General features: G+C 37.4%; 1 protein-coding gene, 1 long non-coding RNA gene and 1 pseudogene across 2 annotated transcripts; 2 read left to right on the top strand and 1 right to left on the bottom strand.

Moving 5' to 3' along the window:
- Positions 1–1660: 1660 nt before the first annotated feature.
- On the top strand, positions 1661–8474 carry LOC128295387 (uncharacterized; annotated as a pseudogene).
- Positions 8475–14485: 6011 nt separating this feature from the next.
- On the top strand, positions 14486–15073 carry LOC108468621 (uncharacterized). Its single transcript, XM_017769501.2, has 2 exons — positions 14486–14722; positions 14831–15073. The coding sequence occupies exons 1-2, from the start codon at positions 14486–14488 to the stop codon at positions 15071–15073; spliced, it is 480 nt and encodes a 159-aa protein (XP_017624990.2).
- Positions 15074–18091: 3018 nt separating this feature from the next.
- LOC108469382 (uncharacterized) lies at positions 18092–18921 on the bottom strand. The gene is made up of 2 exons (XR_001869082.2): positions 18670–18921; positions 18092–18384 (listed from the first exon to the last, which is right to left on the bottom strand). It is a non-coding gene; the product is annotated as an uncharacterized LOC108469382 (long non-coding RNA).
- Between the last annotated feature and the right edge of the window lie 5117 nt (positions 18922–24038).

The following is a 24038-nucleotide window of genomic DNA, read 5'->3' as shown; positions in this document are numbered from 1 at the left end:
GCTCGATGAGCTATCTTGTACACCCGATGAGTGCTTAAAGTGTACCATCTCCTTGTTACGCGATTCCGCCTACTATTGGTGGAGTACTCTGACTTCTGTGGTGCCTAGAGAGCAAGTGACTTGGGAGTTCTTTCAAACCGAGTTCCGAAAAAAGTATATCAGTCAGAGATTCATTGACCAAAAGTGAAGGGAATGTCTTGATCTTAAGCAAGGCTCTATGTCAGTTACCGACTACGACCGAAAATTTGTGAGGCTTAGCCGGTACGCGCGAGAATGCATTTCGTCCGAAGCTATTATGTGTAAATGCTTCGAGGATGGGCTGAATGATGATATAAGGATGTTCGTTGGCATTCTCGAAATACGAGAGTTCAGTAGTACTTGTTGAGCGAGCTTGTAAAGTCAAGAGCTTAGAAAGGAGAAACAAAAAGTTGATGTGGGAACTGGAGAATTCGAAAAGGTCCTCGGAAAGTCTCTTCAACAGCATCAAGAGATTTCGAGATGATGTGAGCCGGTCTAGAGGCGCTTCAGCTTTTCTAGACGAGATCGCGGTCGACCCTGTGACCACACGAGTCACTTCGATCGCCGATGGTGGAAATGATCGCGAGAGAGAGCGGAGTGTCGCATTGTGGAAATGGCATTCGGGAGTCTGAGGTTCCGTGATCGCTCCTGCTATAAGTGTGGATCGGTGACCACTTTATCAAGGATCGCCCGAGGTTACTTGAACAAAATGTAAGTCAAAGTGGAAACCCGGTGCTACCATCGCCGAGGTAGGCCATTCGTAAATGCGGCAATGCTAGTGGCGGTCGAGAGGGTCGAGAGATGCTACAACAAGACCGAGGCTCGTACTCTGCTAGGACTTATGCCATACGCACGCGAGGATCTTTGCCTCACCGATGTTATATCCAGTACTTTCACTCTTTTCGATACTAATGTGATTGCTTTGATTGACCCCGGTTCTACTCATTCTTATATATGTGAAACCTTAGCATCCAAGAAGACTTTTCCTATTGAGTCTCATCGAGTTTGTAATTCGGGTATCAAACCCCCTGGGTCATTACGTGCTTGTCAACAAAGTGTGCAAGAAAAGTCCCCTAGTATTCCGAGGTTCTTGTTTTCCGGCGGACTTGATACTTTTGCCGTTCGATGAATTCGACGTTATTCTTGGTTTGGATTGGTTGACCATGCACGATGCGGTTGTAAATTGCAAAAGCAAGACTATCGATCTGAGATGCGCGAATAACGAGATAATTCGGGTTGAGTCTACGGACTTAAAGGGGTTGCCAGCTGTAATATCAGCAATGTTGGCCCGGAAATATGTAAGAAAAGGGTGCGAAGCGTACCTTGCGTATGTGCTCGATGACAAGGAGATGTAAAAGAAACCCGAATCTGTGCTGCTGGTTTGTGAATACCGGATGTTTTCCTCGAAGAATTGCGGGTTTACCACTGTTCGGAAATAGAGTTTGGCATTGAATTGGTACTGGTACCACTCCAATTTCGATAGCTCGTGATCGTATGGCAATCGACGGAATTAAAGGAGTTGAAAGCTCGGTTGCAAGAATTGGTGGATAGAGGTTTTGCTCGCCCGAGTTTTTTGCCTTGGGGTGCGCCAGTGTTGTTTGTGAAAAAGAAGGATGGGACCATGAGGTTGTGCATCGACTATCGTCAGCTTAATAAAGTGACGATAAAGAACCAATATCCGTTACCGCGTATTAATGACTTGTTCGATCAACTGAAGGGAGCCTCAGTGTTCTCGAAAATAGATTTGAGATCGGGCTATTATCAGTTGCGAATTCGAGATTCGGACGTACCCAAGACTACCTTCCGAATGAGATATGGTCACTACGAGTTCCTTGTGATGCCGTTTGGACTTACTAATGCCCCTGCAGTATTTATGGATTTAATGAATCGGACCTTCAGACCATATTTGGATCGGTTCGTAGTCGTGTTCATTGATGACGTCTTGGTCTATTCAAGAAATGAGACCGAACATGCTGAACACCTGAGGTTAGTGCTGCAAATTCTACGGGATAAGCAATTATATGCTAAGTTCACAAGTGTGAGTTCGGTTAAGAGAGGTTAGCTTCTTGGGGCATGTGATATCTGCATCGGCATTCGAGTCGACCGAACAAAATTTCAGCCATACTTAACTGGAAGCCTCCGAGAAATATTACCGAGGTTCGGAGCTTTTTGGGGCTTGCCGGTTATTACCGACGATTTGTAAAAGGTTTCTCAACGATAGCCACGCCAATGACGAAGCTACTCCAAAAGGATGTTAAGTTCGAATGGACGGAGAAATGTCAGAAGAGTTTTGATCAACTGAAAACTTATTTGACTGAAGCCCCAATTCTAGTGCAACCCGAATCTGGCAAAGAGTTTGTCATCTATAGTGACGCCTCCCTACTTGGGTTAGGTTGTGTATTGATGCAAGAAGGTCGAGTTGTGGCCTATGTGTCGAGGCAATTAAAGCCACATGAGAAAAATTATCCGACCTATGATCTCGAATTGGCTGCCATCGTATTCGCCTTAAAGATTTGGCGACATTACTTATTTGGTGAGAGGTGCCATGTGTACTCGGATCACAAAAGTCTCAAATATTTGATGACCCAAAGAGACTTAAATCTACGACAAAGACGTTGACTCGAAATGTTAAAGGATTATGAGTGGTCATTGACTATCACCGGGAAGGGCGAATGTGGTTGCGGATGCCTTGAGTCGTAAATCATTATTCGCTTACGAGCGATGAATGTGCACTTGTACGCTCGATCGACAACGTGTTAGTAGCTGAATTGAAAGCCAAACCATTATTGATACATCAAATTTGTGAAGCCCGAAGGTCGACGATGAGTTGGTTGCAAACGGGCGAGTGTGTTCAACAAGGAATCGGAGTTTCAGATCGATGATGACGATTGTTTGAGGTTCGAAGTCGTCGTGTGTTCCAAAGAATTGAACTTATTTCGATAATTTTGAACGAAGCCCATTGTAGCCGAATGGCAATCCACTCGAGAATACGAAGATGTACAACGATTTGAAACGTCGGTTTTGGTGGCATGGTATGAAACGAGACATCTCCGACTTTGTTTCGAGATGTTTAATATGTCAACAAGTGAAAGCGGAACATCAAGTGCCTTCAGGATTACTTCAGCCGATCACGATACCCGAGTGGAAATGGGATCGAGTCACAATGGACTTTGTATCCGGACTGCCAATGTCAGCAAGTAAGAAGGATGCGATTTGGGTCGTGGTAGATAGACTGACTAAGTCGGCTCACTTTGTCCCCGTACGTACGGATTTTTCAATGGACAAATTAGCCGAATTGTACGTTTCTCAGATTGTGAGATTACACGGGGTGCCTATTTCTATCGTGTCGGATAGAGATCCGAGATTTACCTCGCGATTTTGGAAGAAGTTGCAAGAAGCTTTGGGTACCAAGTTGCATTTCAAAGACCGCCTTTCACCCCAAACCGATGGTCAATCCGAGCGGATAATTCAGATACTTGAGGATATGTTGAGATGTTGCATCCTCGAGTTCAGTGGTTCATGGGAACGGTATTTGCCTTTGATTGAATTCGCTTATAACAATAGTTTTCAATCAAGTATTAGGATGGCACCTTACGAGGCTTTGTATGGTCGTAAATGCCGTACACCATTGTTTGGACTGAGCTCGGTGAAAGCAAAGTTTTCGGGGTGGATTTGATTAGAGATGCTGAACAGAAAGTGAAAGTAATCCGTAAAAGTCTGAAAAGCTTGCCTCCGATCGTCAGAAGTCGTACGCGGATCTGAAGCGTAAGGACATCGAGTATCAGGTGGGAGATAAAGTGTTTCTCAAGGTTTCGCCTTGGAAAAAGATACTCAGATTCGGCCGTAAGGGCAAGTTGAGCCCGAGGTTCATTGGGCCATATGAGATATCCGAGCGAGTCGGTCCAAGTGGCATATCGCTTGATTTTGCCCCGAACTCGAAAAGATTCACGATGTCTTTCATGTTTCGATGCTTCGACGCTATAGATCTGATCCATCGACGTGATTAGTCCAATGAAGTTGAAATTCAAGCCAATATGAGTTATGAGGAAGAACCGATTCGTATCCTATCACGTGAAGTGAAAGAGTTGCGAAACAAGCGGGTTCCGTTAGTGAAAGTGTTATGGCTCAAACACGGATAGAAGAAGCTACTTGGGAAACCGAGAACTCTATGAAAGAGCGATACCCAACCCTATTTACGGTAAGATTTTCGGGACGAAAATTTCTTAAGTGGGGAGAGTTGTGACACCCAAAATTGACCCTAGTCGGAATGTGGTTTCGGGACCACAAAAGAGGCATAAAAATAATTTAAAATTTATTTTGATGCCTATAATATGTGTGCTCATGTGTGACATTTTGATGATTGATTTAGTGTTATATAGGTGAATTCCACTAGAAAGGACTTAGTAGTGAACTTTGAAAGTACGATAGGAAATGTGTGATGACTAATTAAAGCATGCATGCAAAACAATGGACTTGCATGTCAAATTCCCCTTTATAGGTGGTGGCGGCCATGACCTGGTTTATGGGCAAAGAAAACATGTTGAAACATGTTTTGTTAATGGAGCATGAAAGAAATGATTAATAATTAGATGTGGGAAGATAAACAAAAAAATGTGTGTGAGAGTGTAGCATTCCACCCCATTGCCGCAGTAACTAAGAAAGAAAACAAAATAATTTTGTTCATCCTTGTTGTCTCCTTTTGGCCGAAAATTCTAAGAGGAAGAAGAGATTTTTGCTTCATTTTCTTTGTTTAGAAGAGATCTAGAAGGAGATTTGGCTAAACTTGCATCAAGAGTAAGGTATGTATGAGGTTGTGTTATGAGTTTCATGTATGTTTTAGTTGCTAACTTGATGTTCATGTTAGCCATGGTTCAAATCCTTGTTATGCCATGGGAATGGTATTTGGCCAAAGTTGTTATTGTGTTAAAGCCATTGCATGCTAAATGTGAAACTTGCTAATGATGCATGCAATGATGGATTGTCTACTCTTGAAATTTCTTTGTAGCCATCTTGAGTAAGACATTGAGTTTTCTTTTGTTTAACCATGATTGAAGTTGAAAGGGCATGATTGTGATGTATTCGCCATGATGCATTCATGAGCATGGTTCATGCTTCTTGCATGTTAGTTAAAATTTGTGTTTTGGATGGCTATGGACACCTTGAAATTGACCTTGCACCTATATGTGTATATATGATTGCACATGATATTTTGATTATGAAGAAAGTGATAAATATGTTGTTTAAAGAAGAAATTTGTTGAAGAATGTTGTGAAATTTGCATGTACATTCGCCTAGTACACATATGATGTGAAAATCTTGCAATTTATTGTTGATTTTGTGCAAGTATGACTAAGTATAATCGGCCACATGAGGGGAATTATTGTGCATGCATTCGGTTAGAGGCAAGCTTAATGATGCCTATTCTTGACTTAGGTAATCGGCTACCTTGTTGTGAGCTAAGGCCGAATGTGTGCGTAATTAAAGAAAATTGACCAAAGTGCTTAGTTATGTGATGTTGAGTCAATGATATGTGTATTCGCCAAGGCTAGCAAGCGAGACTTTAATGAATTGAATTTGTTTGAATTAGCTCAAGAGCTTAGAGGGCCACAATTGGATAAGGGAAGGAAAAGTGATCGATTAGCCGTCGAAGTTGCTCGACAACATCCGAGGTAAGTCTTCAAGAAATGACCCTACTCGAATTATGTGAAATGAAATATGGATGTGTAATGATTATTGATTTATGTGTATGAGTATTTGAATGATACCCGGCTAAGTCCCAAGGCGATTATGCAAGTGATATGTTTGTGTTTGAGCCTTAGTAACGAAAATGAAACATGGATGTGTAATGATTATTGATGTATGTGTGTGCATGAGCAATTGAATGATATCCGGCTAATTCCAAGACATTTATGCTAGTAATTATATCCGGTTAAGACCAAGGCCATTGTGCTAGTGACCACATCCGGCTAATACCAAGGCATTCGTGCAAGTTGTTAAATCGGGCTAATACCCAAGGCATTTGTGCAAGTCGTTCTATCCGGCTAAGACCAAGGCATTCGTGCATGTGGTTATATCCGGTTGTATTCAAGAAGCTTAAATAAGGTGAGCGTTGGTTGCTGTAATAAATTTAATTAGTACGCTCGAAAAGCCCAAAGGATAAGGTATGTTTATATGTGCATTGGAAAAAGTCGATATGTTTGAGTAACATTGCTCAATCGACTAACGAATTTTCAGCTATTGAATTGGTTGATATCTTGTGAAAGTATACAATGATGAAGTGTGAAGTAAGTATGATTATGTGAATGTGTATTAATGAAATGATTCATTTGGCTATGTGAATGTAATACTTTAGTTAAAGCTGATTTTATTGCTTGAGACTTACTAGGCATAAAAATGCTTACCCGTTGCTTTGGCTCTCTGTTTTATAGATTTTGCTCGTTAGCGATCGAATTCGGGATCATTAAAGTCAAGTCATCTACACTATCAAAGCCTCTATTTTGGGTATAATTTTGGTTGAACTTTGAAATGGCATGTATAGGACTACCCTATTGTAGAAGGTCATGTACCTTTCGGTTTTATGTAAGCTTGGATAGCCATGCGAAAATGGCTTATATCGTTGTTAGTATGATTCTATAATCGTTTGTATGATGATCATTATGGGGTATGGAATGGTTTTGAAAAGATTAGCCATTGGAATGGTTAATCATGATCACACTTGTGCTATGTATGCAAAAAGGGCCAATTGAATCGTGGAAATCATGAAATAGGTAAAGGTTACCTTGAAAACAGATGCTGGCAGCAGCAGTGGTGTGGTTTTGAAAAATCACCAAAATTTGTAGGAATGGTATTAAATAGTGAATAAATTATGTAAATGAACCTTGATGAGTCTACTTTCATATGGAAGAAACGAAACGGTCATAGGAGTTACTTGTTAAGAGATATTAAAGTTATTGTGAGACAGGGCAGAAGGGTTTCTGGGTCCCCTGTCGCGACTTTAAAAATTTGTTATAAATTATCTAGAAAGAATTAGAAGTCATGTCTTATATGTTCAGATTCTATTTTGAGTCTAGTTTCATGATAAACAAACGCCACCAGTATTAAAGCCCTGTACAGAGAGATATTCAAGTTGTAACGCACAAAGGTCAGCGTAGTCGACCCCTGTAACATGGGTGACTTTAACTAATAAACTGTACCAATTGGCCCTACCAAAAATTCTAGAAATAAATCCATGGATGGATATATGAGTCTAAATTCAGGGAAAATTTACGAAATCAGTTTCCGAGTTTTGAAACTCAAGATATGATTTTTAAGGCAACGGTGACGCAGTTTTCCAGCCTGTCTGGAAATGCCGAATTGGTCAGTACTTTAAGAGGATTTAGCTTGTTAACCCCTCGCGTCCGACACCGGCGATGGTCTCGGGTTCGGGGTGTTACATATGGTTTCACGGGCATTTTTGGAATGTGAATAAGGTACCGTATCGGGTTTTCTCCGAAGGTTACTCTCCATTAAAAGAAGAGATGGCGATGCAAAGGAGAGATGATATTTCAGAAGAGAAATGGATGGAAATTCTCCAAAATCTCAAGGAGGATGATGTAGAGTGGAGAGCTTTTTGGATGGTTCCTGATGAAATTTTGTATCGATGTGGGAGTTATAATTGGGTGCCATTGTTGGGAATTTGGGGAGCTACTGGATATACTCCTTTACTTGCACTAAGGCAATATAAATCGAGGTAGTTCATACCTACGACACACAGGTTGGCTCAGTGTGAACTCCCATATAAAGGAGACCACTATAGGAAGAAGGTCTGGGAACTGTCTGATGCTTGGAGGCAAATACACTGGATGAAAAGGTTGACTGTTGGTTCCATGGTAACACCTGAATACAATGGATGGTTTAGGAAAAGGGTCAATGATAATATTTCTAAACCAAGTTTGGAAAGCGCTCGACCAATGGAAGAACAGTTACAAATTGCCCCGTCGGAGTTGGAAATCATAAAGCAAGATTTTGAGAAGAGGAGTTCTGAGTTTGGAAAGAAGATCGAACAGTTTGAAGAAGAAAAGATGCACCTAAAGTTAGATGTGGAAATTCAGAAGTCAGAGGCAGAAAAGCTACAGAAAAGGAAGAGCGAAGTTGAGGAAGATTTGGAAAGCTTGAAAATAGATTATAAGAAGTTGCGCTTATCAATGAGGACTGCTGGATTAGGAAAGACTTCAGAACAATGGCGCCAGGAGGCTCGAGAAGAAAGGGCTAAGGCAGATCAATGGGAAAAGAGGTTCCAAGAGGCTCAAGCTCGGAATGAGGCCTTGGAAAAAAGTCTATCGGAAAGTAAGAATGAAAAAGATGAATTAAGAGCCAGAGTAGCAGAACTTGAGAGATCTCTGTGTTTATATCGAAATCTCAATTCGGATGAGTTGAAAGCAAGCTTAAGTAAGATCGAGGAGATGAAAGGAAAATAGAAGAGCTAGAAACAGCATTGCAGAATTGCGAAATGAGGATTGAGTTCTTGGAGGCAAATGAGGAGCAATGGAAGAATCAGTTCATCACTCTCAAGACCAAGTTAGAAGTAGGATTACATCATGGGAGAAGTCAGAACACAAATTCGAGAAGTAGCTGATTACTTTTAGTCATTGGCGGTACAAGGCACGTATTAAGTGTAAAGTACGAGTTGGAGTCAGATAGGGGACAAGAACTAGCTTCATTGCTTAGGAAAATTAAGGCCCTGAGTGTTAGGGCGAAGTCGTATTTGTAACTCAGTTTTATGTACAAAATTTTATTTTCTAGTAAATTTTTCTAAAAGGAATTGAATCAGAATTGATGCCTCCTTTGCATTCATGCATTTGCATTACATTACATCATATGCATTAAAGAGCATAATAAGATTCTAATTAATTAAAAAATTATTTCAGTAATCTGAAAACCAACAAAAACACACCAAATACGCATCCCTATGATACGAGGAAAAAGAATAAGTCAATGGACAAAAGACTGGAAAAGTTAGAACAAATGCAAAAAGATATGCAGGAGCAAATGCAGTTACAGATGCAGGAACAGTTGGTTAAGATTCAGCAAGAGATGAAAGAACAGATGATGGAGTCCCAACAAGAGATGATGAGTCAGTTGTCCCAATTGATGATGGGAAGAGTGGATAAGGGAAAAGGTCCTATGGATAATATGGGAGAAAGTAATGAAGACCCTCAATATCCTCCTGGCTTCATTCCTGTACATGTGCAGACACAACCTGAGATTAATTTGCAGAAGCCATCTGTTACGATCAGGCATCAGTAGTTTCAGGCCGGGGTTTCAGTACCAATAAATTTTCAAGCTAGTTCAGGTTATAATCCTGGTAACAACTCAAATAATCCAATGGTCCCTGATTTGGATGAGGTCGCGAAAGAGGAAAGAGTAAATGTGGAGTCACAAAAGCAGTTAGAGGAATGGTGTAAATGGCTGGAGAAAAAGGTCAGAGCAATGGAAGGTGTTGATAGACACTCGGGAATTGATGCAAAATATCTGAGTTTGGTCCCGGACTTAGTACTGCCATACAAGTTCAGGATGCCAGAATTTGAGAAATACAATGGAAAAAGCTGTCCTGAAGCTCATATCACTATGTTTTGCAGAAGGATGACATGGTATGTTCATAATGATCAATTGTTGATTCATTGCTTCTAAGATAGCTTGGTAGGAGTAGCTGCTAAATGGTACAATCAATTGAATCGAAACAGAATTAGTTCATAGAGAGATTTAGCACAGGCGTTCATGAAGCAATATAGTCATGTGACAGATATAACTCCCGATAGAATTACTCTGCAGAATATGGAAAAGAATCCAAACGAAAGTTTTAAGCAGTATACGCAGAGGTGGAGGGAAATGGCTATTCAAGTTCAGCCACCGCTCTTAGAGAAAGAAACTACGATGCTCTTTATTAACACCTTAAAGGCCCCGTTTATAACTCATATGCTAGGAAGTGCCACTAGGAGCTTTGCGGATGTGGTCATGACAGGAGAAATGATTGAAAATGCGATAAGAAATGGAAGGGTAGATGCAGGAGAAAGTGCTAAAAGGTCCGTGCCATGGAAAAAAAGAGAATGAGGTGAACAATGTGAACGTGGGATATTCGAAGTCTATTACTGTGAGTCAACCAAAAGCGACAACTGCTGGTCAGGGTTCATCACGGAAATAGTCAGGAACCAGGTAGAATAATAAGAAGATTCAATTTACACCAATTCCCATGACATACAAAGAGTTATATCAAAGTTTGTTCGATGCACATGTGGTGGCACCTTTTTACTTAAAGCCATTGCAGCCTCTGTTCCCTAAATGGTACGACACTAATGCTCAATGTGAGTATCACGTAGGAATTGTGGGTGATTCGATAGAAAATTGCACCACTTTTAAGAAGCTGGTTGAGAGATTTATTCAGATGGGTATTGTGAAATTTGATAATGCGCCCAATACTGAAAATCCACTGCCTAATCATACTGATAGCGGGGTAAATGCAATAAATGGAGATATTGGAAAGAGGATCAAGAGGGATATTTCAGAAGTAAAGACGCATTTGAGATGAGTTTGGAAAGAGATGGCAAGAAGAGGGTTAATTACTTTAAACACAGAAAGAAATGATGATGGAGTGGAGAATTATTGTGAGTTCCATCATAAAGAGGGACACAGGATTCAAGAATGTGAAGAATTCAGAGCTGTTATTCAGGGCCTGTTGGACAGCAAAGAAATGGAGTTTTATGAAGAGGTCAATGAAGAGGAGTATATATGTGCGTCAGAATCCACATCAAGTCCAAAATTCAATTATCCTGTGGTCATTATCTCGCATCCTAAGAATAAAGCAGGAGTTCAAATGATGCCAAAGATTATAATTCAGAAGCCAGCAATTTTTTCTTACAAGAATAGTAAACAGGTCCCGTAGAACTATGACTGTAATGTGACAATCCTGGGAAAGAAAAGTTCAGCTAGCCCGTTAAAGGAAGATCAAAATATAGGCTCTCACACACGCAGTGGAAAGCGATATGATACTCGAATAGAACTGGTGAAAGAAAGAGATGTGCCTGTCGAGCAAAAGAAAGGAAAAGCAGTTGAACTTGATGTACCTGTTAATGAACCAGTGAAAGAAGAAGAGGCTAAGGAATTCCTAAAATTTCTGAAACATAGCGAGTACAGTGTGGTGGAACAGTTGCGTAAATAGCCAGGCCGCATATCTATATTAGCCCTACTCTTGAGTTTAGAGGTGCATTGGAGTGCATTGATGAAGGTGCTAAATGAGACTTATGTAACCAACGATATTTCTGTCAATAAGTTGGATCGGTTGGTTAACAACATAAGTGCAGACAACTTTATCTTTTTCAATGATGATGAGATTCTGCCAGGAGGGATGGGATCTACCAAAGCTTTGCATATAACTAGTAGATGTAAAGGATACACGTTGTCAGGGGTATTGGTAGATAATGGTTTAACATTGAATGTGTTGCCTTTATCCACACTAAGCAAGTTACATGTGGATAGTTCTCACATGAAAGGATGTCAAAACGTAGTATGACCATTTGATGGCACGGAGAGGAGGGCCATGGAGAGAATAGAGGTACCCTTGTTAATTGACCCAACTACGTATGAGGTAGATTTTCTAGTAATGGATATTAAGCCCTCTTACAACTGCTTGTTGGGAAGACATTGGATACACTCGGCAGTGGCAGTACCTTCATCATTACATCAAAAGCTGAAGCTGGTGTCAGAAGGGCGGTTGGCAACAATAAATACTGAAGAAGATATTATCGCGGCCGTGAGCAGTGATACGCCATATGTAGAAACAGATAAGGAAGCCATTGAGTTTTTTTTTCGGTCTTTGGAGTTTGTGAATGCAACATTCATCACTGAGGGAAGTAGAATTCTGGAGCCGAAAATGTCCAAAACTACGATGATGGGTTTACAGTTGATGGTAGGCCGGGGAGCTGTAACAGGAAAGGGACTTGGAAGAGGCCTTTAAGGAAGAATTGCAATTCCAATGCTAAAAAAAAATAGGATCGCTTTGGTTTGGGGTTCAAGCTAGACGCAAGACAAAGGAAAAAGGGACTAGAAAGAAGACAAGAGAGAAGAAGAGCACGGGTGAGTGGAGGGGAAATCAAGTGGGAGCCCATGATAATTCCTCATATTTCCAAGTCTTTTGTATCCGGGGGCATTATTTATTCTGAACAAGGGATGCTGAAGAAAGAAAGCATGGAAGAAGCATTGGAAAATATGTACATCAATGCCATATTTGAAGAGACAATTGAAGAGGGGATTTCGTCAAATATTCGTCCATATGAACCTGGGAGCATTCTAGATAATTGGACTGCGAAGGATCTTCCTGTAGTTTTTAGAGCTTACTCAAAGTAATGTTCGAAACAAACTTGTTGTTTTAAGCCTAGAAACAATAAAGATTTCTTTGTGAAATAGGCTCATGTTCAAACATCATTATTTCAATGAAGTACATTTTTTGCCATCATTTTGAGTAAATATTATTCTTTTCACAAGCAATTGTGTTATTCTTTCTATCTAAATAATTATCTTGATTCTTTCTTCAATCATTCTTTTATTCATAAACGTATCATACAAAATACTAAATTACCAAATTCATTCATTCTTTGTATATTCTTGTACCTATAATAGGTCTCTAGATATCAATGTCATGAGCGTATTTATTCTCATCGACTCGTAATCACTATTTGAGCAAGACATGTGTTTAGAGGGATCTCAAGACTTTGAAGATGACAGAGATTGTGATTTATCTCCAAACTTGTTAAGGATGGTAGAACGAGAAGAAAAGCAAATTTTGCCTCATAAAGAAACTGTAGACATGGTGACTTTGGAAGAAGGGAAAGTTGTAAAAATTGGAACATGCATAGCTAAAGAGACAAAGCGAGACCTTGTTGAGTTACTTCAGGAATCCAAAGATGTTTTTGCATGGTCATACCAGGACATGCCCTGTTTAAGTCCTGATATTACGTTACATTGCCTTCCCATAAGAGAAGATTGTAAGCCAGTACATCAGAAACTTTGACGAATGAGGCCAGATATTGTCTTAAAAATCAAGGAGGAAATAAAAAAGCAGTTTGATGTGGGGTTCCTTCAGGTGATCAAGTACTCAGAATGGGTAGCTAATGTTGTGCCTGTTCCCAAGAAAGACGGCAAGGTGCGAATGTGTGTGGATTATAGAGATCTAAATAAGGCAAGCCCAAAGGACAACTTCCCTTTGCCTCACATTGATACACTAGTGGATAATACAGCTGGTTACTCAGTGTTTTCCTTCATGGATAGTTTCTCGAGGTATAATCAGATCAAGATGCATCGAGAAAGACTACTTTTATAACCTTGTGGGGCACGTTCTGTTACAAGGTGATGCCATTTGGATTGAAGAATACTGGAGCGACGTATCAGAGAGCCATGGTGACTTTATTCCATGATATGATGCACAAGGAGATTGAAGTGTATGTTGACGATATGATAGCCAAATCTCGAACTGAAAATGAGCATATTGAAGTATTGAGAAAGTTGTTCATGAGATTGAGAAAGTTTCAGTTAAAGCTTAATCCCCAAAAATGTACTTTTGGGGCTAGATCTGGAAAGCTATTGGGCTTTGTAGTCAGTGAGATGGGAATTGGGATTGATTCAGACAAAGTCCGGGCTATACAGGAGTTCTCTCCACCACGTACCCAAAAAAAAGTTTGAGGTTTCCTCGGAAGACTAAATTACATTGCGCGGTTTATTTCTCAATTAACAGAGAAGTGTGACCCTATATTCCGTCTTCTTAAAAAGTATAACCTAAGGGAATGGGATGATGAATGTGAAAAGGCTTTTGATAAGGTTAAAGAATATTTTTCAAGTCCTCCAGTGTTATCACCCCCAAGTTCACACAGGCCGTTGATATTGTATTTAACTGTATCTGGTAATTCAATGGGATGTGTGCTTGGTCAACACGACGAATCAGGAAGAAAGGAAAAGGCGATATATTACCTCAGTAAGAAATTCAACGAGTGTAAGTTGAGATATTCGCCAATTAAAAAATTATGTTGCGCTTTGGTTTGGACAGCACAAAGATTGAGGCAATATATGTTGTATCATACAACTTGGCTAATCTCAAATTTGGATCCTTTAAAGTATGTGATGGAGTCAAATGCCTTGAATGGAAGGATGGCTAGGTGGCAAATTTTTCTTTCTGAATTTGACATAATCTACATAAGTCAAAAAGCTGTAAAGGGGAGTGCAATAGCAGATTTTCTGGCTAGCCGAGCTTTAAAAGATTATGAACCCTTGAATTTTGATTTCCCCAATGAAGAGATAGTGTATGTGGCAGCCGCTGAAGACAAATGATGTGGGTAATGGGGTTGGGGTAGTTCTGGTATCCCCAGGTGGAGATCATTATCCATTCACATGTAAATTGGATTTTGATTGTACGAATAATATGGCAGAATATGAAGCATGTATCATGGGGCTCAGAGTAGCTATAGAGCGCAAGATCAAATCATTGGAAGTATATGGAGATTCTGCATTGATAATTTACCAACTTCGAGGTGAATGCGAGACAAGAGATTCCAAACTAATCAATTACAGAAGGCTAGTGTTGGGGTTAGTGGAAGAGTTTGATGATATTACTTTCAATTATCTCCAGCGCGATGAAAACCAGATGGCAGATGCTTTGGCTACTTTGGCTTCCATGATCAAAGTAAGTAGATAAGAGGATGTGAAGCCCATTCAGATGAGTATTTATGAGGCCCTGTCTTATTGTTATAATATAGAGGAAAAAGAAAGAGATGATCATCCTTGGTATCAGGATATATTGCGATATGTGAGAAACCGTGAATATCCAGATCAAGCCACGGAGAATGACAAAAGAACGTTGAGAAGGCTTGCCTACGATTATATTTTAGATGGAGAGATCCTGTACAAAAGAAGGAAGGATCAGGTACTTTTGAGATGTGTAGATGCCGTGGAGTCCAAGAAAATATTGGAAGAAGTGCACGAAGGTGTTTGTGGAACACATGCTAATGGGTTCACAATGGCCGACAAATTATGAGGTTTGGATATTATTGGTCCACCATGGAAGGAGATCGCATCAATTATGCCAAAAATGTCACAAATGTCAAATTTATAGTGATAAGATTCACGACCTCCTCGCCTTTGCATGTTATGACTTCTTCATGGCCATTTTCCATGTGGGCCATGGATGTCATAGGCCAATTTCACCAAAGGCTTCAAATGGGCATCGTTTCATTTTTGTGGTTTTTTATTATTTTACCAAGTGGGTAGAAGCTGCCTCGTACGCCAATGTAACCAAATCAGCAGTCAGCAGATTTTTAAAGAAGGAAATTATATGTCGATATGGAATGCTTGAGAAGATCATATCTGATAATGCGTTAAATTTGAACAATAGCACAATAGCGGAGGTTTGCAGTCAGTTTAAGATCAGACATCATAATTCATCATCATATCAGCCAAAGATGAATGGGGCAGTGGAAGCAGCCAACAAAAATATCAAGAAAATTATTGGGAAAATGACCGAAACTTATAGAGATTGGCATGAAAAGTTGCCATTTGCTCTTTATGCTTATCGAACATCTGTCAGAACTTCTACCGGGGCAACACCTTTCTCATTGGTCTATGGAATGGAAGTAGTTCTACCCATTGAAGTGGAAATACATCCCCTTCGAGTTTTGTCAGAATTGAAGTTAGATGAAGCAGAATGGATACAGTCTCGATATGATCAGTTGAATTTGATTGAAAAAAAGAGGCTAAAGGCTATTCAACATGGTCAGATGTATCAAAAAAGAATGATGCGAGCTTATGACAAAAATGTTCACCCAAGAGAGGTTCATGAGAGGGATTTGGTTTTGAAAATGATCCTTCCTATACAAAAGGATTTCAGAGGAAAATGGATGCGAATTGGGAGGAGCCTTATGTGGTGAAGAAAGCTTTCTCGGTGGTGCATTAATTTTAGCTGAAATGGATGGAAGAAATTTGTCTAATCCAAGAAACTTGGATTCAGTTAAAAAGAACTACACTTAACAAGGGAAAGAAGCCAAAGTGAAAACCCGTAAAGGGCGCTTTGAGACTTTTCAAAAAAAAAAAAAGGGTCCAAAGTGTGAACCCGCAAAAGGCGCTTTGAGACTAAATAAAAATGGAAAGGGCCGAAGTGAAAACCCGCAAAGGGCACTTTGAGACTCAATAACAATAAAAAAGGAAAAAGAGAAAAAGGAGAGGCCAAGGTGAAAACCCGCAAAGGGCGCCTTGTGACCAAAGGGGATTTGAGTTGAAAACCCGAAAAGGGCGGCTCAAATATGGATCCAAAGTGAGAAGGCTGTGATCTTGTTATACTTGAATTAACCATGAAGGGGGTATGTTGCATCTTAGGACATTAACAAAGTGCTTCTGATCTCTTAAACACATGTCAGTTGGAATTGGTCTTCAAGAAGTTTGTACAGAGAAGCTCAGGTTGCGATAACAAGGGTACCTAGTCTTCATTTTCAGCAAATTGGTTATCTTTGAATTTTCCTTTCTTTTTCAAGATATACATTCCCAAATTAATGGCTATTGTTGTTCTTTTGATAATTTACTTTGAACTCAAATTTAATTCCATTCTTGCCCATTATTATGATTTGATTGCAAGCATGTTGCATTGACATAATGATGAATGAACTAGTGATGTTTTTGCAATAGAGTTTTGCATATTACTCTAGGAGTTTCTAAATAATGTAGGAATCTGAAGTGGAATAGTTGTTTAGAATACGCTCAAGTTCAAGGATATATTTGGATAAATCGCCTCTTTGAGATCTCTGTCCAAATGATGATGGAGCAAATAGACAGGATATAGTATTGATGATAGAATTTTATTTTCGAGAAAAGGGAAATGACGTTTTGTATTTGGCTATAACACCGGAGGAGTGAGGTAGCAAATTGATCAGAGGAAGATCCAACTATGAGTTGCAATGTTTTGTCTGAACAAGAGTAGTAGAAGGGATATTAGAATTACAGTGGGGCAAGCTCGCCAGACAAGATAGATTTGTTTCTTTGGGATACTCTGTCAAGATGATGGTTGAGCAAATGCGTCAGTAATAGCATATTAATGAACAACGAGTAACGATACCTTAAATTGCTAAAATGGAATCATCCTCATTTCTGTATATATCATTCATAACACATTTAGTTAGGAGCATTGGGTTCATTTCAATATTAGCATCCTAATTATTTGGCATAAGCATGTGCATATAAAATAGAGTCTATGGGATAGGTTCCCCAGAGGACAGTGTAGTGACATTGGTAAAGATTGAAGATCTTATCTCCCTGAAGTTGCAGTGGAGTAGATCGAAAATGGGAAATCTTATCTCCATGTATCGGCAATGGAGCAGATTTTACCACCAGCCTCATCTCTCTGAGGTAACAAGAGAGCAGGTTGAAGAATGAGTCTTATCTTCTTGAGGTAGCAAGGAAGCAGACTGAAGAGTGAAGATCTTATCTCCCAAAGTAGTAGCGGAGCAGATCGAAAAAGGCAAATCTTATCTTCATGTATCGATTTTATCACTAGCCTTATCCCTCTGGGGTAGCAAGAGAGCAGGTTAAAGATGGAGTCTTATCTTTCTGAGGAAGCAAGAAATTAGACTGAAGATTGAAGATCTTATTTCCCTAAGCAGTAGCGGAGCAGATCGGAGATGACAAATCTTATCTCCATGTACCGGCAATGGAGTAGGTTTAAGTCACCAGCCTTATCTCTTTGAAGTTGCAATGGAGCAGGCTCATATACAGGTCTTATCTTCCTGAGGTAGCAAGGAAGCAGACTGAAAATTGAAGATCTTATCTCCCTAAATAGTAGCAGACAAATATTATCTCCATGTACTAGCAATGGAGCAGATTTAAGTCACCAGTCCTATTTCCTTATAGTCAGAATTTAGCAAAACCGGGGCAAAATTAGCCCTATTTGGTCTTTGCTTTATTCTCATTACACGACAATGAGCAAAGAAGGGCAGCTGTAATAGGCCCATTTTGCTCGGGCCCATTAGAATAAAAAAATAGAAATTAAAAACCAAAAACAAAACAAAAATAAAAAACACACAAATAAAAAATCCAAATTCCAGTGTCCGGTTACAAATATTTGGGCCAAAAATAACTTAAACCTTAACCCCTTAATACAGACCTAACCCAATCACATAGTCCAAGAGGGCTATACTAAAATCCCTAGCCCAAACAGCCCAAACTCAAAAGGAATCCCAGCAGCCAAGCACCAGAAGCTTCTGGAACATGCCAGAACAGTGTCAAGGGGTCGGGTCTCACAAGCGGTTTCTTCGCACGACTTCTTTCACACGTGCCTCTCCTCGCTCCTCCGTACGAATGATCCTGTAAAGAATACATGAGAAGGAATAGACTAACAGGATATACAAAATGACAGCATGAAATATTTTTATTTTTCGCTATTTTATTCTGTAAATTTAGGCTATAAAAAGCCCTCGTTTGTACCTTGTATTTTTCTACGCACACTACGCAAATACAATACTGAGAATAAAAAAAATTAGAAAGGTGATTTAATATTTTTCTTCCGTCTTCAATTTTTTTTCCTTTTTTTTCATATATCATGTTTTTTTTTGTTTTTTTTAAAAAAAGCAAGAAAAGCGAGAAAGTTACCTTCATTAAATGCATCGATGAGATCCCTTGGCTTCTCTGTCGAAATCGGGGTTAGCAATGCGGATTATCAAGTGAGAATGGTCTTTGAATGTTGATTTTGGAGGAAGTAAAGGCTGCTTGTACATCACTCACCAATTTTAATGGTGAACTGGTGATGAACGGGCCTTAGCAAATGGAGGCTGCTGGAATGAACCCTCGAGAATTAATTTTAGGGCAGTGACTTTTAGTTTAATTGTTGGCTGCGTTTGGAAAATAAATGGGAAAAGAAAGGTTTTGAATAACCTATTAAACAAAGCGGCACCGTGTACACCCATGGAGGTCCGCGCGTTGGCCCGATAAAGGAGTCGGATCTGCGCCCTTTTTGTTTGAATGGGTATATTGCATGCTGGATCCCTCCTTTCGCGTGGCGCCTCCAATTGTGCCCTATGTGTCTTCTTTGTTTTTTGTTAATTTGGCTCTATAATTTCTGCATTTTTTTATTTTGGTCTGTGATACAGTACTGCGTTTTGGGCTTGGGAAAATTTACAATTTCAGTCCCTATACATTTATGCGCGTTGAGCATTGATCCATTTTACAATTACTTTATTTGCAAATTATCCTCCTTATTTTACTGCAATCTTAATTTGGTCTTATATTTGTACAATCGGTTAACTTGAAATACATTTAATATGTTCATGCCTTAATTCATGTTAATAATTTTGTTTGTTTACATTTGTATAATTATTTTAAGACTGTTTTTATATTTTCACATTATGTATCCTGTTTCTTTAAATATTTTATATATATTTGTATACTAATCATTCTTATTAAAATTTTTATAATAATTATTATTTTGAATGTTTTAATATTCTTTTTATATTACATTGTTTTAATACCTTATTAATAAGTGTTGTCAATATATTTATATATATGTCGATACATAAATTATTTAAAATATTTCTTGATTTATGTCTCATTTAAATGTGTCTGTATGTACATATGATTCTGCTTTGGGAGCTCCATCTTTGTATTTATAAAATTGTTATATTGAAATGTTTCTCTTATTCTAGTATGTTATTTAGTATCTCTTCTAAATATTTTTAAGTAAAATGGTATGTATATAATTTATATGATAATCTAATTTCAAATGTATTTATTTTATATGCATTTTTCTAAAATAAAAAAATCTATTATATGTGTCATATATTGCCATGTATTATTATTTCTTCATATTTAATATATTATTTAATTTATCATTAAGCATATATTTTGTATTTATATTTAATCTACATACGTTATTAAAACCATGCTATTCTTAAATATATAGCTTTTAAATTTGTACCTAATTATTTTTATTAAATGTATAGTATATGATAAAGTTAAGTTAATTTTATAATTTTATTTTTGTTTCATGTTATTCCAACATTTAATTATTTTTAAATTTCTCCACATGTATATAACCCATATTAAATTATTTTATTATAGTCTACATTATTGATTTCAAATTAATATTTCTTTTATGTATATATTTTTTTTCTTTAAAATTATTCATACGTATAATGCGTTTCTTTTAAGAACTATATTTTAGGTCATACCATTTATTTATTGTATACACTCTCATATTTTATTATCCTTATACATGTATTATTTATATATGCCATTAATCTAAACCAATTTGTTACATGTAAAATTATGTTATATATTATTTGTTTTAAAATTCCCTTTATAAATAAAGTTTTATAAATGTACATCACTAAATGTAGGTATTTTGTAAATATAGTTTTTACCTCTTTGTATGTATGATTATATTTTCTAAAAATTGTTACATGTACAATTTATATAATTACTTAATTTTTATCATACATTATTAATTTCATGCTATTTTTTACAAATAATTATCTTCAAATTTATTTACATGTTTTATGAATTTGTTATGTACATTATGTCCTATCGTGTGTTTTATTTTTCTTTTATATTTTATATGTTATTTAAGTAACCATGCACATTGTCAATTTTATATTATTCAAATGTTTTAATCTACAATATTTATTTCAAATAATTATATATCCTTAGCTTTCATAACAACTTGTCAATTTATGTAGTGTGTTAATTAATTCATCATTGTTTTGAAAATGTCTTATACTATATATAAATTTCTAATTCTATTTTATTTTGTACATATTTGGTGGATCATTTTATAGTGTGCTATGTTAATTATTGTTGTATGTTATTTTTGTATTGATTGCTCACCATCCATGATTAAGAATTTGGTCACATTTTACTTAGAATAGTTGTACATAATTGTTGGATTTCTTAATTGTGACTTGTTGTATCCTATTATTTCATGTTTATAAATACTTTTCCATGCAAATGTTTTGATACAATGCATTAAGTATTCCATCTATTTTAAAACAAATAAACACGTTTTGAGCAAATTCTCAATTTTCTTTATTACTCAAAAATTCTGAAATAAGGCAATATCCAATATTTAGGAATTCGAAAAATCGTGCTCAATCGTGCTGGGTATGATTTTTTCGGTGAACTAAATATTTGGATAACCTTTTTATAATTTTAGTGTATGAGTTTTTAAAAGTCAAAAATCAATCATATTTTTAAAGGTATAAAAGATTGTATCCAATCGTACTGGGTATGATACTGCATATCTTTGAAATAAGAGAATTTTGACCGCTAATTTAAGCTATTCAAACATTTTAAAAAGAATCATACTTTGGAAAATCTTTTCTTTTAAAAAACCTTTTGGTATAAGGACAACATTAAATCAATTTGGTACCAATTTTTGGGTGTAATGAGGGTGCTAACCCTTCTTCATACGTAACCGACTCCCGAACCCGTTTTTTTTATTTTACATGAACCAAATTTATTTTTTCATGGAATAAAATGTTTTACTAGGTGGCCCAATCACACCTAAATCAAGAGATTGGTGGCGACTTCACATTTTTCTTTTCAAAAGTCGATCCCCATTGTTTTCAAAATAAAAAAAGGGTTTCGACATCCCTCATAGGAAATTTTGTCCTCGAAATCTTTACTTGTAAATAGGTTAGGGTTGTTAGAAAAAAAAGTTTGGAAAACACAGAAGAAAATAAATTTAGGGAAAAATCAGAGTTTTATTTTTTTTTCAAAACAAGATCTTGGTTGTGATATCTAAAGTAATAAACACTTAATCAAAATTAAACCTTTTCGATCCGTCTAGAATGAGCGCTTCGACCGAGTAGTTTTCTCTGCTATCCTCAAGCTCATGTTTGTTGAGTGTGGGCTCGCTTCGGATCAGAAAATTTTTCACAAAAATTACCAGTGGGGTAATTTTATAATTTCTCTAAACTTTTGGGTCAAGTTCTAAATTAGAAAAATATCTCTAGAAATTTTCTAGAATAATCTTTTCAGAGAATTTTCTCTCTACAGCTTTTTCTTGAATTTAAATGCGTGTATATAAAGGCCCAAGACTCTCTTTATATAGAGAGAGTTTAGAAGGTTCAACTATAATTAAACTTAATCACTTTAATATTAAATTTAATTAAACTTAAGATAATCACTTTAATATTTTTAATAAAATACTATTAAGATAAGTATTAATTAAATTTAATATTAAACTATTAAAATAATATTATTTTTGGAATAATTAATCTGAAATCAAATTATCTAGTAGAGTCCCAATAGGAATATAACTCTTCCACTACTCAACCACCGGTGACCAACCGCCGCTTGCCACCGAGATGCTACCGTCGCAGCCACTGGCACTACCTTGTTTGGTGATGCAAGTGCGACACCCTTATGACACCTTGAGCTAGTTCGGCTGCAGCTAGTTCGGTTTGGGTCAAAGACGATTCGATCGGTCTGATCTAGCCACCGATTGGACCGTCATTCCACATACAGGGCCTTGTTCGACCAATTTTTGGGTCTTGGTCTTAGTTTTGGGTTCTCAGGTCCAATTTACGATTTTAGGTCCAATTTTCAAGTTCAATTACCTATTGGAGCAATTGTCTGACTTGAAAATTAACTTCCAAAAACATCATATTAATTTTAATTAATCAAAATTAATTTTTCCAGAAATCACTTAGACTTTCCAAATTAATTTTTCAAGAAAATTCTTTAATCAAATTCTCTAGTTAAACAATTCGTACGACCACCTAATTTAATTCCACATCGAATAAATCGACTCAATTAAATTATTCCCAAAGTCATAAAATTTTTTTCTGGTTCAAATGCAGTCCAATCAAGCTTTTGTTGAGCTAGTGAAGGGACCAATCAGACATATACAATTAGGCTCTAGTGATTGTAATTATGTCCAGAAGCATCGTTTTGATAATTCGCAATTACCTAATCATGGAGTCAGTCCACAAGAAGTACCATGATTGAAAATTCCTTATTGTATACTCTTTATAAAAGTAATTCATCCAACTGCTTTATCTGATGACCTCATCACGTGTGTGTTACACTCATATAATATCTTTGATTTCTTTGAGTTAAATTATTTGACTCAATAAAACCCAATTTTATCTCATTTTCACCATTGTGCCTTCTTAATGATTAATATGATCACTATCAACAAATGACTGTGATAAATTGCTTATTTGAGAACAAGCAACTCGTGGCCACATTCCAAATTTATCAATCCACATAATGCCAATGAGGGGATACCATTAACTCTTTAATTGAGCTATGAATTCTACTGTTGCTAGTAAAACCATGCCATGCACAAGTCATGTACCCAACATACCGGCTATGGGCTCGATCATGTTTAGAACATAAGCCTCCACTTATATCAAAGCACAAGAGGTATGAGCCCAACAAAGGTGTTGGGGTTAGATGAATACCCAACCTTTTGTCATAGGCTATTCTTCCTTGTATTTCTCAGTCAACATTCTATTCATATCGTCCAAGATACATCGTCCCACACCTCCCAAAATATGATCCAGATTTTCAACACCATTTATGGAAAACAAATCTTGGAAGTAATCTCAGACATTCTTTTTCATCGTTTTCATCTCCCTAAATTCCTTACCATTTTAATCATTCAGACAGAAAATATTATTTATCCTTCTGCGCTGAGATGCAAATTTGTGAAAGAATGCAGTATTCCTATCTCTCTATTTTAACCAATTCGAACGTGCTCTCTATTCCCAAAAAAGCTTCTTCTTTCTCGATCTTCCTGTTAAGATGTAACTTCACGTCCATTAATTCCACAAGATTTTCCTCATTTCTCTCTTGATTATTTAAAGACTCCATCTTCTTTGTAAGATCTTCCATAAGCCCTCATCTTTTCATACGAATCTTTCTCTCCTAAATTTTCAATCCCTTTTGCAACAAGATCAATCTTTCCCATACATTTCCAGAACTTGCCCCCAAAGCCTTCGAATTTCTCTCTCACAAGA

The sequence above is a fragment of the Gossypium arboreum genome, chromosome 7 (assembly GCF_025698485.1).
Source record: "Gossypium arboreum isolate Shixiya-1 chromosome 7, ASM2569848v2, whole genome shotgun sequence".
Classification (NCBI taxonomy): Eukaryota; Viridiplantae; Streptophyta; class Magnoliopsida; order Malvales; family Malvaceae; genus Gossypium; species Gossypium arboreum.
The sequence above is the reverse complement of the archived record's forward strand: the minus strand, read 5'-3'. Positions and strand labels throughout refer to the sequence as shown.